The 18,376-nt window shown below is 37.9% G+C and overlaps 1 protein-coding gene across 12 annotated transcripts in view; it reads right to left on the reverse strand.

Moving 5' to 3' along the window:
* The window catches only part of CREM (cAMP responsive element modulator), a 35,158-nt gene that overhangs the window by 5,351 nt on the left and 11,431 nt on the right, over nucleotides 1-18,376 (reverse strand). For 4 of the 12 annotated variants that reach the window (XM_058807174.1, XM_058807165.1, XM_058807156.1 and 1 more), the window contains 4 exons: nucleotides 16,496-16,642; nucleotides 11,540-11,631; nucleotides 11,252-11,397; nucleotides 5,476-5,619 (listed from right to left, as the gene is read on the reverse strand). In XM_058807174.1, coding sequence (XP_058663157.1) covers nucleotides 5,476-5,619; nucleotides 11,252-11,397; nucleotides 11,540-11,631; nucleotides 16,496-16,642 — 529 coding nt within the window. Of the gene's footprint in view, nucleotides 1-1,933; nucleotides 2,018-5,475; nucleotides 5,620-11,251; nucleotides 11,398-11,539; nucleotides 11,632-16,495; nucleotides 16,643-18,376 lie in introns of those variants that run through there. The other 8 variants (XM_058807217.1, XM_058807209.1, XM_058807202.1 and 5 more) reach the window with 5 other exon arrangements.

Consider the following 18,376-nt stretch of genomic DNA (forward strand, 5'->3'; position numbering starts at 1 on the left):
GACTTAAGCTCAGATGGCAGCAAACAGACTTACTGCAGCTTTTGTGCAGAGGACTCAGTGTGATCATGTACCTCCAGCAAGACTTAACAAAAGCAAGTCCCTATCTCAGCTGGGATCAGCAAACACCACTGGTAAATGTTCTAGTCTGAGCAGGTCCCAGTCTCTGCCTGACAGTTGTCTCACTTAGAAACCTGCCAGCACAGGGACACAGATAAACAACTATTCTGGTGGTACTGACCTTGCCAATCCAGACACCACTGTTTAGAAACAGAAAGCATAGCATAGCATTGACAAAGTATCTTTTAGCTGTGCAATAATATATATTTTCCGATATATCATTGCAAAAATATATTTTGAAGATTGAAAAATGTTTTGTGTATTAGCTCAAGAAATTACAATGTAACTGAGTTCCCCAGAAAATGACCTTTGGAAAGATGAAACACAGTGGGATAAATTTAATTTTTTTCAAAGTTATTTTAATCCTAATTATGTCTCTGTATTACAGTGAAGAATACCTTCCATTTCAGCATCTGAGATAAATGTCCTACACACTTCATCCAGACTCCCAGACTTCTTTGGCGATTTCTAACGACACTTCACCAAGGTTTAATGTAATTCCTAAGGTACCAGAAACAGAACTGAGAGTGTTAACAAAGCAACAAACCTGGAGTTGGTGCACTTCCCTATCACACTGCCCGGGGTAATTTTTTTTTTTTTTTTTTTTTTTTTTTACCCCTTAAAATGCAAGGGGAGTAAAAAGTCACTGAAAACCTGAAGCTTTTAGTTGAGACTTGCAAAAAGAAAATTAGGAAAGCCAACAGACAACTAGTGAAAAAAACCAAACATGCATTAAAAAAAAAAAAAAAATAATAAAGCAATCACCTCTTGGAAAAAGTAACTTGCTGAACACTAGAGAGCATCCCTGCACTCTGATCTTTCAGTGACTATCCAAGAGAAAAAACGCCCGATGCATTTGGATGCCTATTCTCCCCCTCTGTGAGTCATAATGGTGGGACTTGATTACCAAGGGGTTTTGAACTTCACCACTAAACAGGCTACACAAGGCACGAATGGCATGAATCATTATCCCTTTGAGCATTAAATACATGGACCCTGAGCAGATATTTATCTCTGGATTAATGAAACAAGCGCGGCAGCAGTGAGCAGCAGCACGTAGGAGCCGGCAGGGAAGCAGTTAATGGCACCGAGCTGCCGGCGGCAATTGAGAGGCAGAAAGGAACTGACTAAATCGCAGCATGACTTGGAGCTGACGTCAATGTGTATCTTGTTTGGAGTTTAACTTTTCCAGTTCCCTACTGCAACACGATTCCAGGAAATCTAATGACGTCAGCCTTTTGAACTCAATTAGCTGAGGAACAGACCATTTTAACAGTGGAGGAGAAAACAAGCAGGCGCTACAATACTTCAATTATTGCCCTCCAATCTGTTTCCATTCAGTGTGTTTTAATACTCGGAGCATAGGGTTGATTTACACGCTAGGCTGAAGCCCATGGCTATCAAATTTGTAGCGTCTATTGCTCAATAAAAAAGGCAGTTGTCATTTTTACAAAAGAAAAAGCAATTATAAACACAGCAACATATATGACTATCACCACAATAAAGAAAAATGCAAAAGTGGAGTGGTGGATTGCTTTCAGCAAAATCCTCCATCAAATAATACAGAACAGTTACTGAATCAATCTGTGCAAAAACTCATGCACTAACAGTGATTTTTAGTTTTTCCCCCCCCAAACAAAACTGTTAAAATTGCCCTGGAATCCTACACTAAGTAGAGAGAATTAGAAGCTATTTGCATGACTTTAGAGAGATGAAAGAATTACAGCAACAGGTTCAAAAGAAAATGCCACAAATATTAACTAAACACTGCACAGACATACAAAAATACCATGTCAAAGGCTAACAAAATTTTTACCTGTTTCATCTCCTGTCACAGCCATGATCAACTTCTGCACACACGATTCTGCTGCTCCTCTACCAGAGCTCAGCATGAACTGTTCCAAACTACCAAGCATGTGCAGGATTACAAGCAAGAGCACTGACATCACAATGACCTCACTTGCTTACCGCTGTCATTAACATGCTCCATCACTGGAACAGCTCCCTGAAACTGCAGCCCAAAGAATTCCTTTTCCAGTAAACCTGTTTTTTTTTTTTTCCTCTTCCATATTGCTATAAATCCTAGCTTTGTTCTTTCCCCCTGAATTATTCATAAAGCTACAGAAAGCACTCACCACAAAGCAGGCTGTTAAGAAAGACCTGAAAATTCACAGCACTGACTGACAGAAATGAAAACGTGGCTCTAGCATTCATGAATGAATCCAAATGATAAAGTCATGATTGGATAGAAAATAAGGAAATTTAAAACAGACATGCAGTTGTTTTCATTGGAAGAGTTCCAATAAAAGGCAGAGAACTCTGTTGGACAGACATGCAAGACAGGAAAGCTTAATAAGCTGTAACAAATGGGTAAATGAAAGGCTAGAGCTCCTTGCTTTGCAGGAAAACCCACAACCCACTCATTTAATTTCAGTTAAAAGCTTCAGAAACTATTAAGGAACACTCCAACGAAGTAAGTCAACCTAAAGCCAGTGGTTTCAGATGCTGTACCAAGCAGAACAGTAACTCTGGGTAAAGGCTACCTCTTCCCTCTTCCCTCCTTTTTCAAAATATGTCCAAGAGATCTGTTTGACTCTGTTTTAAAATATAAATTAAAAAAAAACCAACAGCTCAGCTCTAAGAGAGTTACTCCTTATTTACATCAATGCAAATGAAATAGTTTCAGACCAAGAGTCCAAGCACTGGTTTGTATGTAGGGCACAACAAACTTCTAAGGTGTTTGTACCAAACAAATTCAGACTGGCAATTTATCAACTGTGAAACTGTGCTGGATGGCAGCACTGGAAGCATCAATGTTTGCATTGATGTTCTGTGTTTTACATCCTGTGTTTACAGGAGTGTTCTGTGATTACAGGAGCACTTCAGGATCAGATGTGCAGAAGATCAGAACTAAAGCACAAGAAGTTCAAGCCACAGATTTCAAATATCACTAACAATGTAATGAAACTACACATAGATCCCAACAGAATGATTTTTATATAACTTTTCTACACTCACTTTCACTAATCATCAAAACACTTCCTTCTTCAGCTAGCAAAAAATCCTTAACCCTTAATGTGTTAGGAAACTGCCCAGACACTAGAATTGCCTCTTATTTTGCTTACAAATGTAAACTTGTAGCAAATACAATGTCACTCAATTGGATCAATATATTTGGCACTTTTATCCTAGTATTTTTCCACATCACAGGTTATCAGAAAATACCAAACACAGGGTTTATGTGATCTTATCCATTATTACATGAGATTCATTAACAAATACTTTAGAAAAAAAATTAATACATATGCTATCTGAAAGATTTGGAAACAGATCTTTTCTGTTTCCAGGTATTTGTTATATTCTTTTCTTCTTCTATGATAAAGGAAATAAATTATATGCTGCTACCCAAAATCATTATAAAAATACATATGTAAGTGGTAGGATTAGTAAGCAGAATAATTTTTCTATTATAATCTATGTTATCACAATATTAGGTGAACAGTCAACTACAAAGTGTACATCAATGACAAATGTTCATAACCTGTGTGCCAACAGACTTTCTGGCACAGGCAGGATGAGCTGTAATAAGGACATTTCAGACACTTGTATATTCAACTTATTCCATTGTCTCACCCCATCATAATTAACTCAGGTTTGCTGCATTCATACAATTGTATTGCTGTAAACATTTTCACAATGTTTTTATACATTTTTTTTTTCACTGTAGATGTTTTGTTTTTTCCTAAAGATTTTCTAATATCAATAGCATGTAGAGTAAGTTGAAGCCCTTTAACTTCTCATCATCTCCAAGTTCATGCTTATTTACTGTTTGCTTTGTACTTTTCCCTGTATGTTATGTCACATTTTTGATTATGTTAACAGCTATGAGGCTCACTAAAGCACTGGACTTCAAACCAAAGGAACAGAGAATTCCAGGAAATAAACTTCTCTGAGCAGGGACAGAGAACAAATCCATTTACTTAAAAGTATCTAGATGCTTCCAGAAATAGGATGTAGAAGGCATTCAGTTACTGTCTCCGAATCCATTTTGAAAGTTTCCATCACAGGCAAAACACTTAAAGGGCAATTCCATCTTGTGGAGCCCTTTGCTGAAACTGAGCAGCCCTGTCAGAGAACAGCTCTGTAATGGAGAGTCTGTAAAGGAAAAATCAGTCAAATGGAATTCCCAAGGACTGAAATGCTGCCAGACAAAATCCTCAAATGCTGTGCTTCTTCACAGATGGGAAGTTTAAGAAGCAGCTGAGGAGTTATTCTTTCTGCCCCTGACACCAAAGCTCTGAAGAATCAAAGCAGTACCTATAAAATATTACAGCGAACCTGGAGAGATGGAGGCGGCCTCTGATTTAAGGGATGTGTAGGCACACACACAGAAAACATATTAGACTCATACTCAGAAAAACATGCAGCACTAGAGTGGGAAATTGGTTTGGGGACAGCCAAATTTGGGACTTAAGGTTTTGTTAAGTATGTATTCATAATAACATTTTGGGAAGTTGTAACAATACTCTCTGAACAATAAAAACTTAACATTTGACTAAGGTATTTTCATCTTATAGTCTTAAAGCACTTGAAATGCTTCTGGAAAAGTCTTGGAACAACAATGTATTTTGACATTTATTTGATGATCCTCATCCACTCCATGAATACATATCTAAATACTTCCTAGCTCTTCTCATGGCTTATTTCAGATAGTTGTTTTGGCTCAAGAAAGTATTCATACAGCCCTCCCTCCTACTTCTCTCTGTCAATAAAATATTGTTTTTTAAATCTGTATATTCTCCATAGCTATTAATTTAGTGTCTCCATAGAGAAATCTATCTCCCATTTTCAAAGGTTTTCATCACTTCAAGTGTGCACTTTATAGGACCTTCAAAGCATTCCTCTGTGAGAAAACTAGCTTCATTAAAGGATCTGCTTTCTAGTAACTGCAAGAGCCATAAGTTGAAAGGAAATTCTGCCCTAAACATATCCCAGAATCTTCCAAATTTGTGTTTCATTAACTGCTGAAAAAAATAAATTAGTTTCATATATTAAATGATGTGCACCTTCAGCATCTCACTTCAATCTGTAAGAGTACCTTTATTCCAATTATACATGTCTCAAAATCTGCCAAGGACAATCCAAAGCAGAAAGTGATGTTATACTGCTATTTCATTCTTTTTAACCAAACACAGGAGCAGCCTTACTAAGCAGAGAACCTGAATCCCTTCCTAAGACTCTTTCATCTTGCTATGAGTATTTCACTTAATGGTGCAATGTCAACATGAAATAAGAAACGTTTTAAGAAAAATTGTTTAATATGAAAAAATGAAAACAAAGTAGACTATTAAAATATACCTTGAACAACAACTTGGCTTCCAGGAACAAAAAACTGTTGTGTGCCATCAGATGACTGTGCTGCATATTGCACAATGGTAGCACCTGGCTGAGGAGCTCCCGAATTTGTCACAGTCTGAATTGTACCACCTTGAGAAATTGTAACTAAACAGGGAAAAAAAAAAAAGAGAAGTTAGGCAACAGAAAGACATAACACATGCTAAAAAACATGCAATAAACACTGTCTTACAGGACTCCTGGTCCGCTCCTTGCTGAAGGACCAATTGTATGATAAAATTTAGATAATATTAATACTGATTTCCACAAATATAAAGTCTATTGTGTAGCATATGCCATACATATAACAGATAAAAAGCCATGTTCAACACATTTTATCTCTATGTTTCCAGAAATATTAACTCTACTAAAATAGTTTAAATATGTAGGGAAAAATAATAGCTCCTAGCCATATAAAAGTGATGTTTTAAATGCTAACATAGGAGTTATTTAAAAAAAAAAAAATCTTAAAAGAGTTGTTTATTGACTCTCAGAAAACAATATCCAGGACATCAAGACAAAGGAAAAGAAAGATGTCTAACACTAATAATCTTTTCCTTAGTGTAAGAAAAAGTTTAGCACATTTAACCAGGCTGTACACAGTTGGATGGAGCCCAATACTCATGTCAAAAAAGAAACAGAACAAAGTAGGGTTCTTCCCTCAATGAAATAGCAATATGAAAAAAACAAATATACTTTCCCCATTAATAAAAATCATACTGCCTTCTTGCCATAATCAAGTATTTATAAAAATGCAATTCCCTAGAGACATCATTAATTGTATATTCCTTTTGAAATTAGCATTGCCTTTGTTAAACACAGAAATATCACTGAATCACAGAATGGCTTGAGTTGGAAAGGAACTTCAAGATCATCTAATTCTAACACTGGATCTGTTCAAGCAAGTCTGTGTCTGCCTTGTGCTGGAAACTCAGAGCTGGATGCAGCACTCCAGGTGGGGTCTCACCAGAGTGGAGGGGCAGAATGGCACCCCTTGATCTGCTGCCCACCCTGCATTGGATGCAGCCTAAGATCTGGCTGGCTTTACAGGCTGCAAGCACACATTGCCAGCTCATAGTCAGTGTTTCAGCCACCAGCACATCCAGGTCCTCAGTCCACTCATTGCCCAGCCTATATCCACATTTAGGATTGCCACAACCCATACCCTGGGTTGTGTATTGATGATTGGCATTGGCCTTATCATGGAGTTTGCATGGGTCCACCTCTCTACTCTGTCACAGTCCCTTTGGATGGGACACCTTCTCTCTACTGAGCTTTGAGTCTCAACTGCATCATTCAGCCTGGTGTCACCTGCAAACTTTCTGAAGGTACATCTCCACAAAGATTCCACATCTCCAACCAAAGATACAAAATAATACTGGTCCCAGATGTCTGAAGGACACCACTCATCGCTGGCCTCCACCTGAACATCAAGCTATTGACTAGAGCTCTTTGAGCCAGCTCCTTACCTACCAAGTGATTCACCAGCCAAATCCACATCTCCTGTGTTAATTAAAAGCAATCCTGAAACTTTCAGCTGAGAACCCAATGCCCAAAGAGTAAAAAATCTTTTCTCCCACAAAAGATATTTAAACTATGCTATAAAAGTCATACATAAAAAAAAATTGAGGCTTGCCAACTTCTCTGAATTCATTGTCAGATTACAGTATTTGATGCCATTCCTGAAGGTTCAGCACTGCTTATCTCAATACAGGATTTGTTAGATACCTATGTGAATTTTAGAGATTGCTGATTTCAAATGTTCTGTTTTGGCAACAGCAGGTTGGGTTGAGGACACAGGCTCCAGAAGGCATTGAGGAGAAGAGGAAGAGTGTGGCAGGGGGTAGAGTGCAAGATGTTTCAGTCTGGCCTCCAAAGCAGAAAGTGCCCCATTTTAAGGCAAGACAAAACACAGAGAAGCAACAAAAGTAAAGCATTGTATCCCCTACCCTTCACAAAGTCCAGGACAAGACCAACAAGATTTTTGTCAACTCTACCTCCCAGACAAGTTAAAAAGAGCCAAATTCTGCCTCTCAGAGTTAGCACCAGGAATGGTACATCTACACCAACACAGAACCCTACCACATAAACCCCAATCAGTTTGGCTTCCTAAGTAGTAAAAGTAAAACATCAGCACAGACTGATAAAAAGCTCTTAGCTCCACAGTGCACCTGGGTAAACAATTATATCACAGCTGTCCAGCAATTATTCATTCAGATCCCAACCCAGTACTTTATACACAAAAGTGAATTTACTCCAGTAGCTGCCTCCCTTACTGGACTGAATCCTGCCACATTCCCAGAACACACACTGCCTGTCCCCCATTCACTGTCCTGATCTCAACCACTGCACACACTTTGTTGTGCTGGAGCTCTACTGAAAGCTGAGCCTTTTATGATGAGTACAGGACTTTCCTGGACAGTCCCTGTAGCTGAATGTCATGCAGGTGAATGGATGCAAGCAGCATCTTCTCTTCCAACTAGGAGCGAGGACAGTACTACTACCACTCTCTGAGTATGATCATCAGCTCTAATCCAGAGGAAAAACCCAGATCTTTTTCCCTTCCAAAACTGGAAATTGAACTAAAATTAGTCTTTCCCAAAAGATTTCCTAATTCTTCAATTGTTAAAAGTCTGTTCTAAGAGAGCAAGTAATTCAAACAGATAGGTAAAGATTTAATAATTTTCATTCCCCCTGCACTTTTTCATGCAGATCATCATGACATGCACAAGGAGGCAGGGGGATGGGGAGACTGATTCACACACTCCAACTGAACAAACAACTCTTACACATTAGACCACTACCACAGGTGAGGGAAATAATTTTTTACAGTATTAAACAACCAACATGACAGAACTACAGCCAACAGAGTAGGTGTGTAGTCAGATAAGAATACAAGGCTCCTATTCCAGAGAGCATCTTGTGCAAAACTACCCATTTGCCTGGCAGAAAGGTCACATGTGTGTTGATGGAGGTAGCTGGCAAAGACATTTTATCTGGTCATGTCAGTCTGTCTGCTTCCATAAGCCAAGCCAAGAAGCTCCAAGGAAAAAGGTATTGGGAAACCATGGCAACATGCCATTTTGCCTGGTGAAAACTAAGTAGAGAACAGCCATCAATGCTGTTATTAGACAAAAATACATTTGTTTTCCAAACTATTTACTTATCAAGTTCTTCCAAAAAGAGTCATCCCAGACATCCAGACATAAACACACAGTCAAAATGATCTGTTCAAATTGCCCTTCCTTTACAGGAATAGAAAGAACAGTAGAGAAAGAAAGGAACCAGCAAATGTAATAACCAAACACCTCTTTTAAACCAGGGCACAGTACAGATGGTGACACCACAAGGCCAGCTCTTCATTGCCACGGACACTGCACAAGCTTAACACACAAACTACTGGGTGCCTGCACAGCAGAACCTGGGCAGCCCATGCTGGCCAGGGACAGAGGAGTCCTCAGGCACAGGAATGACAGGCAGAAGCACAGAGCTACTGACAGGAGGTGTGAAGATGAAGGAGATACATGGAGTGACCCTCTGCATCATATACAGTCTAAAATCAACACGGGATTTGCTACATTCCCACCCTATGTTCCTGGTTTTAGCTAACAGCAGTTTCTGAGGATTGCAGGGAACCAACAGGATGGCTCAGAGATGCTTCAGATCTGTGCTTCATATATGTAAAGACTAGGGGTCAACAGTCAAGCTCTCTTCAGTAAGTTCCAAATTAAGACCCTCTTTATTAAAAGGAAATGATCATCCTTGCTACCACCTGCCTAATTAAAATACACAGAATTTGCTAAGGCAAAAGGTATTTCAACTTACAAAACTGAACTTTAAAAAAAATCTAATTAATGAACTCATAAATTCAGCAAGAAAAACTATTTCCAAAATGAAAAGGCTCTCAAAACAAAATTTTTGAGCCAAAACCAAGAGAGTCCATGAAGGCTGACATTGCATTTTGAAGCAATGCCCCATTATGATGAGAATCTTAATTATACAGCACATGTTTTATGCTATAACTATAACTTACTCAAAAAAAGCAGCAAAGAACAGAAATCTCCCAAGCTTGGCTTATAGCCTAGTTTAAATTAAGACACATGTGATTTAATTAAATTTTTCTGGATTCTGTTCTCACATTGTCAGTGATGCTCTCTGTTGCTTCATTTTCAGAAATAATTGTCTGATTGAACAAGAAACCAAAACCTTTGAATTAAGTGTTCACTTGAAGTGTTTAATTCACTTAAACACCTCCCTATCACTATTGTTTATAGGTGTGTTCAAATGAAAATATATTCCCCTAAGAATCACCTCCTGCGAGATATTATGGTCAAAGTACAACTTTGGCTTCCCAGGGGAAGCCATGATTAAACCTAAGCTCTAAAATTTCTTAGAAATCCTAGAAGTTTACAGGCTCACTAGGTAATACACAGACATTATAACACTTTTTTTTAAGCCTTAAAATGGCAAATATATATATTCTTAATTAAATCTAAGCAAAATCAAAAATACAATGCAAAAATTGAAGAAAAATATTTAATTTTTCTTAGAATACAGAAATACATTAATACATGCTGGACTCTGTACTGAATAGTTGTGATTTAGGATGATGGTATTCTTTTCCACAGAAAAGAATACTTTAGATGCTGGACATCACACAGCAAACATTTATTTAAGTCTAGAGCTTACATGAAGGGTAAGAAAAGCAGCCTAGGGACACAAGCAAAATTACTTTCTATGCTGAAAGGATAGAAGCAGTATAGGGAAATTCTATCTTTGCATCATTAATGATTAGTTTAGTTGCATAAATTAAAAATAACTGAAGAATTCTAAGGATGAGTAGAACATAACTAGAGCCATTCTATCCTCTTTTCTATGCCATTGCAGTGTTTTAATAGACTTCCTCTGTTTTCTCATTTCAGGAAAAAAACTTCACAACATTTCTTATGCAACCTTCCTGTCATTATTTCAAGGAAAAACACCTGCACTGTCTGCTTATGAAAAAACATGGAAATCCCCTACAAACTGTACGAGTGTAGCTTTATAAAATACAGAATTTTAAGAACAGCTGTTATTACAAAGTTATCCAAACTGATAGCTGATTATGTCCAAAGAAGCCACAGAGTGCAAGTTATAAAACACTTCTACAAATACAGGAATAAAAATATCTAAAAGCAAATCTATAGAACAGAACAGTGAGCATAACTTTTAACTTGCATTTGGATGATGTATCAAATGTTGGAAACCATGATTTCGGTTAGTTCTGTGATAAAAGTGCAGATACTTAAAAACTGGTGACAAAAAGACATAATTCTTTTAAGAAAGAAAATTGGAACTTAACAAGTAATTTCATACTCCAGCCTTACATTTCAAAAAATTCTACTTGCCATTTCATATAATGAATAGCGCTAATACATAACAAATCACAAGAATTTGAAACTGCAATAATTTGTATCATTAAACATTCACATGAAGGTGTCAACGTTTTTCATTTCAGCTGAGCCTCCCCTCTACATTTTAATGCATAGAAGCTCTAGAACGACTCAATTTAGCAGCCAACAAATACTACAAGATTTAAAGTCGATAATCCCCATGTTAGAAAAAATTAATAATAATTACTTAAAAATACAGAATCTCTTATTCTTCTTCATGAAAATCAAACACCCCTAGTGCATTAGTAACTGCTAGAAACAAAGCTATGCTATGCTCTGCATCAGCACGTAGTACATTCCACACATACGGTATTGCCCTGTGTTAGTATGATACAGGCTGGTTGGCATGGCCACTGCAGAAATACCAGAAGGCGTTCCTTCATCTTCTGACTTCTCTTCTTCTTCAATCTTCGCTACTGCAGGTGCATCTGAGGAGAGCTCATTCAAAATTTTTCTAAAAAGAGAATGTAAGTAATTTTATGTACTTGAAGATCCATACTCTTGAGAAAATCAAAGAACTGACTTTTATCAGACAGTTTTGCTGTAATAAGTAAGCTGCCTTTAAAACCAGCAAAACCAAAATTAAAAGTCCTTACCGGTATGAAGGCCTTCTTGAAAGTATTTCCCTACGTTTTTGAGAATCAATTATCACTTCTGATTGTGCAGCTTCATCTGCAATCGATGCTACCTGTAATAGCAAAGTTCCTGAAATTCATAACTTCATTAAAAAAGAGCAGCAGAGTAATTTTTTTTAAAAACTCCTTCCATGTTTACATATGGGAAGTTTGTTGACTTATTTATCACTAATCATGTGATTTTTGGACTACTTTTTCCAATGCAAATTGCAAATTCTGAAGCTATCCAGACACAGACACTCAGATAACATCTTCCATTTGAAAAAGGAGTAAGTCAATAAAATCCAGGTTACTTTTTTGTGAATGACACTTAGAAAAAGTACTGGAAACAGATTTCTTTAAATATAAAAATATTATTCAATTTAATTAGGTCTTAAAAGTGAAGTCAAACATCTAAAATACAGAATACTGCACTAATGTGCCTTAAATGATAGTACACAATATAAAAGTTTCTTCATACCACACCAAAGCTATTTAAAAATTAACTTTATTTAAATATACACATTTATTAGACTTACTAACACATTCATAAATGCAAAGGCATTGTTTAGTAATGTTGTATGAGTTTTGGAAGTGCCTAAGAAATGCACAGTATCTCATTTTCTCAGACCTTTAGTATTTTCATATGTTCTTCTTCTTTTAAGATTACTCCAGACAATATTAAGGCCTAGGGCTGAATCACACTCTTGACCAGCATCTATCTTACTTCACAGAACTGAAAGTCATTATTGAACAAGGAAAAGATTTTATTTTCTTGGATTCTTTTAACTACTCAGAACTATTGCTGTGGTGAGATTTTCAAATCGAAATAGTGTGAAAATCTTTTCACATGAAGACAGACCAGACTGCAGTTTCAGATTAAGCACTTTGTTAAACTAACACTCAACAAACACCATATAAGAGACAAGAAGAATTCAAGTGTTTGAACCAGCTGCAGTGGAAGCTCAGGGAATACAAGGAAGAGCTCTGGAATTAATGCATCTGCCAATCCTCAGTGTTTGGTACCAGAAACAAAATCTGCCTGACTTCAGTAGAAAATGACTGTCTGGAATGTTCTGGAAATTTATAGGTCTGGGTCAGCTCAACTCAAACCTTTAGAACTCCACCTTGAAAGAACTGCGGGTTATTGCAGAACAAAATTATCTCCTCACTTGTTAATTTTACTACATTACACTTCTGTGTAAAAATATTTAATGTAGCCTCATTTGGCTGGGTAATACACAACAAACATCATTACAACTCTACATCTGCCACCGAGGCAGTGAGAGTTACTTCTGAATGTGTACAGATACACAGCTCCACAGAGAATCCAGGTGACTGTAGGGATCCAGGTGCTTCAAGAAATTTGTATTCCTCCCTTTGCAGGAGAGACCAATGCTGAGCAGCAGAGAGAGATTCTGCAAGACATTTTCCTCCCAAAGTGCCTTCAGCAATCTCCTCATGGATCAATCTTCAAGCCTCTGGCATAACCCTTCAGAAGTAAGATCGTATTGCACAGTCAAGAAAGAGCCTGGGCATCCTAACTCAAAACAGAATTTTCATTTTGCTGGGGCCTGGGGGTTAATAAATTATCTATTTGTCCCAGGACAAATAGTTGAAAAACAAGACCTCAACTTTCTTTAAATTGTCACATTACACTAACAGCTACCAACAGTCCCCCCAGTTTGTGAAGATGGCTGAAGAAGTTGGGAGCAGTCATACTTTAGGAAGAAGGTAAGGATAATTACAAGATTATTTAAGCATTTTAATGTGTGTATTGGTTTTGCACGGCATAGTTTTTGGTAGCAGAGGGGATGCAGAGGTGGCTTCTGTGAGAAGCTGCTAGAAGCTTCCATGATGTCCAGTAGAGCCAATCCCAATGGCTCTGCAGATGATGTACCACTGGGCAAGCCCGGGCCAATTAGAGATGGTGGTAACGCCTCTGTGTTAACATATTTAGGAAGAAATCAAAACAAAGGTTGGGGACACAGTTTCAATTCCAGCCAGAAAAGAGGAGGAAGTGAGAACATGTGAGGGAAACAACATGGAGACACCAAGGTCAGCGGAGGAGGAGGTGCTCCAGATGCTGGTGCCACGATCCCTCTGCAGGCCATGGTAAGACCACGGTGAAGCAGCTGTGCCCCACAGCCCATGGGGATCCAGGGGAGATCCCCCACAGCCCATGAGGGAGGTGCCCATGCCAGAGTGGGTGGACGCCTGGAGGAGGCCGTGGTCCAGCAGGAAATGCATGAGGAGACAGGTCTTGCTCCCAAGTTGGAACAGCCGGTCCTTGGAGGGCTGCACCCTGTGGAAGAGTGACTCATGCCACAGCAGTTTTGGGAGCATGGTTTGCCATGGGAGGGACTCACACTGCAGCAGTTTTGGGAGGCCTGCTGCTCAAGAGATTGGAGCCATGCTGGAGAAATGAATGGAGAACTGTCTCCATGGAGGGGAGGGACCCCACAGTCTCACTGAGGAAGAACTTCTCTCCCTGAGCAGCAGAGGAAAACCTTGGGTGACAAAATGACCAAAACTCCCACATTTTGTCTCCCTGCACTGTCAGTGGGAAGGAGGGAGGGGCTGGAGGAAAAAAGGTGTCTTCAAGGGCTTATTTTACTTCTCATTATCCTGCTCTGATTTCTTAGTTATAAATTCACTTTGTATCTTTAAGTTGAGCCTGTTTTGCCATCGAAGTGTTCTCTCCTGGTCCTTACCTCAATTCATGAAACCCTTTGTTAAATTTTCCCTCCTCTGCCCAGCTGTAGCAGGGGAGGGGGTATGAACAACTTTAATGGGAGCCCGGAATTTTGGCCAGTGTCAAACCACTACAATGTGGAAGAGGACATTTTCTACAAGAAGTTTCAAAAGCTTTAATTTTCATCATGACAAAGAGAGAAAAGAACACTTCAGATCACTCTAACAGCAAACAACCATGTCCATATTGTTAACAAACAAACCATTTAGCTTTTTCCTGGACATCATTCAGATTTCGACTTTACCTATTTCAGCTTCATCTGCATTTGAACAAATTTAACTTCAAACTCATGTTAAGTCTTTCCAAGACCTGATACACTACAGGGAGGAGCAAGCAATAAGTCAAACAACAATTTAAATCTTCCTATAAGTAAAACAACATTTAACAAAACAATAAGGAATGCTATAAATGTATTTTTTCATCTAAAAAACAACAGCATTATGAGAAAAACTTCTGAGCACTTTCAGTTGAAAATGGCAGATGTTTGAGGGAGAGGTCATGCAAGCTTCAACACCAACCTTCAGCATACTTCTTGATTTCTTTTTTAAACTGATGTAATCTCCCAAGTTCCCCACTGTCTGGCAGAGACAAGGTAGAAGTTAAAGCCAAATGATCTGGAGGAAATTCCAGGTGGCAGGATAGTGTACTGAAAAGGATCACAGAAGGGCTGAACACCCTCTGTAATGGATTCTTCTACAGCATCTTCAAGGCCCTTTCTTATCCAGATGAAACCAAAGCAAAATCCTGGAACTAACTAGTCAGTATTAATTGGGACAAAACTTTCTTGTTTCTACCCCTTTGGGTAAGGGTGGACAGCCAGAGTTCACTCAATACAACAAATAGTTGACTTCCACTCCCCTAAGATGACACAGCAGCAGCTGGCAAGAGATCCCTGAGAAATTTCTCCTTCTGAGCTTTGAAAAAAGTCCTCTATCTTTGCATGTATGTCCTGACTACACTGACTAAAGGAAGAGAAACTGGGAATTGCTAATGTGCTTATTGAGAAAAGGTTACTCAGGAAAATTACAGTTAGAAAGAATTCCAATGAAAAAAAGTATTTACTTTGAATACTCTGTTCTGACTTGAAGTTTGATCAAATATTAGTACCTACCACACCTCCTTCCATAGTGATCTAGGGCTTCAAAACCTTGACGTCCCATCATCTACACCTACTGCTCAACAATAAAATATTCATTATCTGATCACAGTTTTATTATTTTTCTCAAATATAAATCCTACTTACACATGTCTTTTTGTCATTATACTGGAAATTTATTAAGAAGCCTCTACCATTAAAGATGGCTTCTCAAGACTGACAACACATGGCTTTTGCTTAATATGTTGCAATGGCCACAGGGAAAACCCTTTTCTCCTAACAGGGAGAGGTGTATCACCTTTCTTATCAGAAATAGCTATTGTATCTGCAAAAAGCAATTCAGCTGACATTTCTCAAACAGATTTCAATAAAACTAGTGCAGAAGCCTTCCCAGCTACAAAAAAAAAACACCAATGGGAGGCCAAGAAATTTCCAAAACACTGCAAATTCATTCTCTCTTGCCTTTTCTACTTTTTAAAAACTCTGAAAAGTCTTACATGTTTTGCACCAATCCCTGTCTTCTAGTTCCAGTAACTTTAAACACATGAACATTTGCCACATAAATGTGTGTTTTGAGGCTGTATTTTTGGTATCCACATCCACAAAAAGCAATATGAGATGCTCTAACAGGGTCTGATAGGGGCTCCAAACAAGGAACCACTTGATACAATATGCTTACTTCTACTAGGCCCAGACCCTTTCCAAAAATAAAATAGCAGATACTTCAATATTTATGAGTTCAGAGTCTCATTAGAAACACTAGGTTCATAGCATTTAATAGAAATTAAAAACTGCAGGATACACTGAAGTAAGGCCGTGTTATGACACAAATTTGCTATTGCGTAAGTTCAGACCCAAGTTCCAAGACAATTTCTTATAAGATAAACAGGAAGCATTAAGGAATTGCTACACAATGCTTGTAGAGCTGCTCCTGGTTGGATGTTTGCCACCTTTCCCCCTGCTGTTTCCTGTGCCATCTGAGTAAATCTTGCAGCACTGGTGGGAACGAAGAGAAACTGAAGATGGGCTGGGAAAAGAATTATGAGGTACCAAGTATTCATGAAAATGTAACAATAAAAAAGCTAACCTGAACAGCTTGCATGTGTGGTGACTGAATGACTGAGGGCTGTGTGGCTTGAATGACACCCTGGACATGAACAGTTTGACCAGAAGGCAACTGCACTAGAGTTACAGCTGGAGATCCTCTTCCAGCACTGGAAGCAGCTACAGAGACCTGCAAAAATTACAATCATCATGTTTAAGTAAGATGCCTTAAGACTTCAGTAAATGCTTTTAGCAGTGATAGCTAAAACAGACTGATTTTGTTGCCACATCTAAAAAAGCTCAGATGTATATAATTATCACACACAAAAATAAATTCTTTTACTAGTAAAAGTGCTAAAGACATCTTTATCTTTCCAAATGGTCAGGAAAGCTTAAAACTGTAGCCTAACAAACTGCAATTATTTGTTTTTTTCTCTCCAGAGACTTTGTATTTTCCTTTCAATCAAAAAAACCCAACCCTCAGCCATCACACACCAGATCTGCTGTTGCCAGCATGAAGGTTAGGAAGAACCTCCAGAAATGTAACAAAACCCACACATATTACTGGAGTGGAATGTCACTGCAATAACATAAAGGGCAGACTTAGGAAGAAAAAAATTATTAGGTAAGAAGTTATGCTTTTTGGATGGATGTCTCAAAAGACATGAGAATTCTTCAGATAGTGAAAAACCATCCTGTTAAATAAAGCCATAGAAGGATTTGTAAACTCATTTAGTTTAACGGACTCTGTTATATATAATTTTATGTATCAAGAAAAGGAGAGCTGGAGTGTATCAGTGCTTCAAACAACAACAAAAATAAAGAACAGCTGAATCTTCTCCAAGCCTAGCACAGCCATAGAACAGCTTTCCCCAGCCTGTGACTCTCAACCCTCAGTGCTGAGGAATAATGGGCTGAGAAACAGCTTTACACCTATGGGCTAAGAAATAGTTCAATATTTGTGATTTTACTGTTAAATCTATTAACAGAAACAAGCAGTGATGCAAAGGGAGAACACTGTGATTGATCTCAATTTATGTGATGAAATATCTCTAAACTCGGAAAAGGAAAACAATGGCAAACATAAACTATATAATAAAAAGAAATGTTGTGGTTTTCAATTAAACTGCACTGAAAAGTCTTATTTCTATATTCTGCACACTCAACAATAAAATCAGACTCAAATATAAAATTGTTATTATTCCCTTCCTAGCTTTGTTCACAGCTCCAAAGGTAACTGCTATGAGCAGTAACCATAAAATGAGATGAGAGTAAGAAGAAAAACATGAAGAATGATGCATATAAAAAAAAATTAAAGAAACTTTTGTAATTTTTACATATTTACACTGAGGTGTTTTTTTTAATCCAAATATAAAAGCAGTTTTCATTCCTGATCCATAAGATACTGCTTGTCTAGGAAATAATTCCCTTCTTAAATAAACAATTTTAACTACTATTAAGAGGCACTGCTATCAAAAAGTCATGATGTTGGTTCAAATTACCTTGCAGAAATAATGTTTCTCGGAAACAAAGACAGGATCTCGTCAACATTCACTATGCAATTGTTCAGTGTTGTAGGAAACTGAACCACTTTTCAGAAAACAGAACAATTGAGGGCATTTTTAACTCTGAAATGAGTTCCTTAAATTATTCCTTAAATGGCATGAAATAGTAACAGGGAAATAGGACATACAAACCTTCTTCCCAATCTACTCAACAAATATTAATATTACGAGAAATTTCTCAGAAATAGATATTTGAGATTAAGCTCCAGAAAGTCTCAAAGATATGAAGCTTCCAAAGCTTACATCCTAAAGCCAAGCTTCAAGCAGTGATCACAGAGCAGTCTAAATGTTTACATAGCATGCTAACTTTTCAAAACATTATAAAGGCAATTTCACCAAACATTTCCGTTTAGTGTTCT

Source organism: Ammospiza caudacuta, chromosome 1, assembly GCF_027887145.1.
Source record: "Ammospiza caudacuta isolate bAmmCau1 chromosome 1, bAmmCau1.pri, whole genome shotgun sequence".
NCBI lineage: Eukaryota > Metazoa > Chordata > Aves > Passeriformes > Passerellidae > Ammospiza > Ammospiza caudacuta.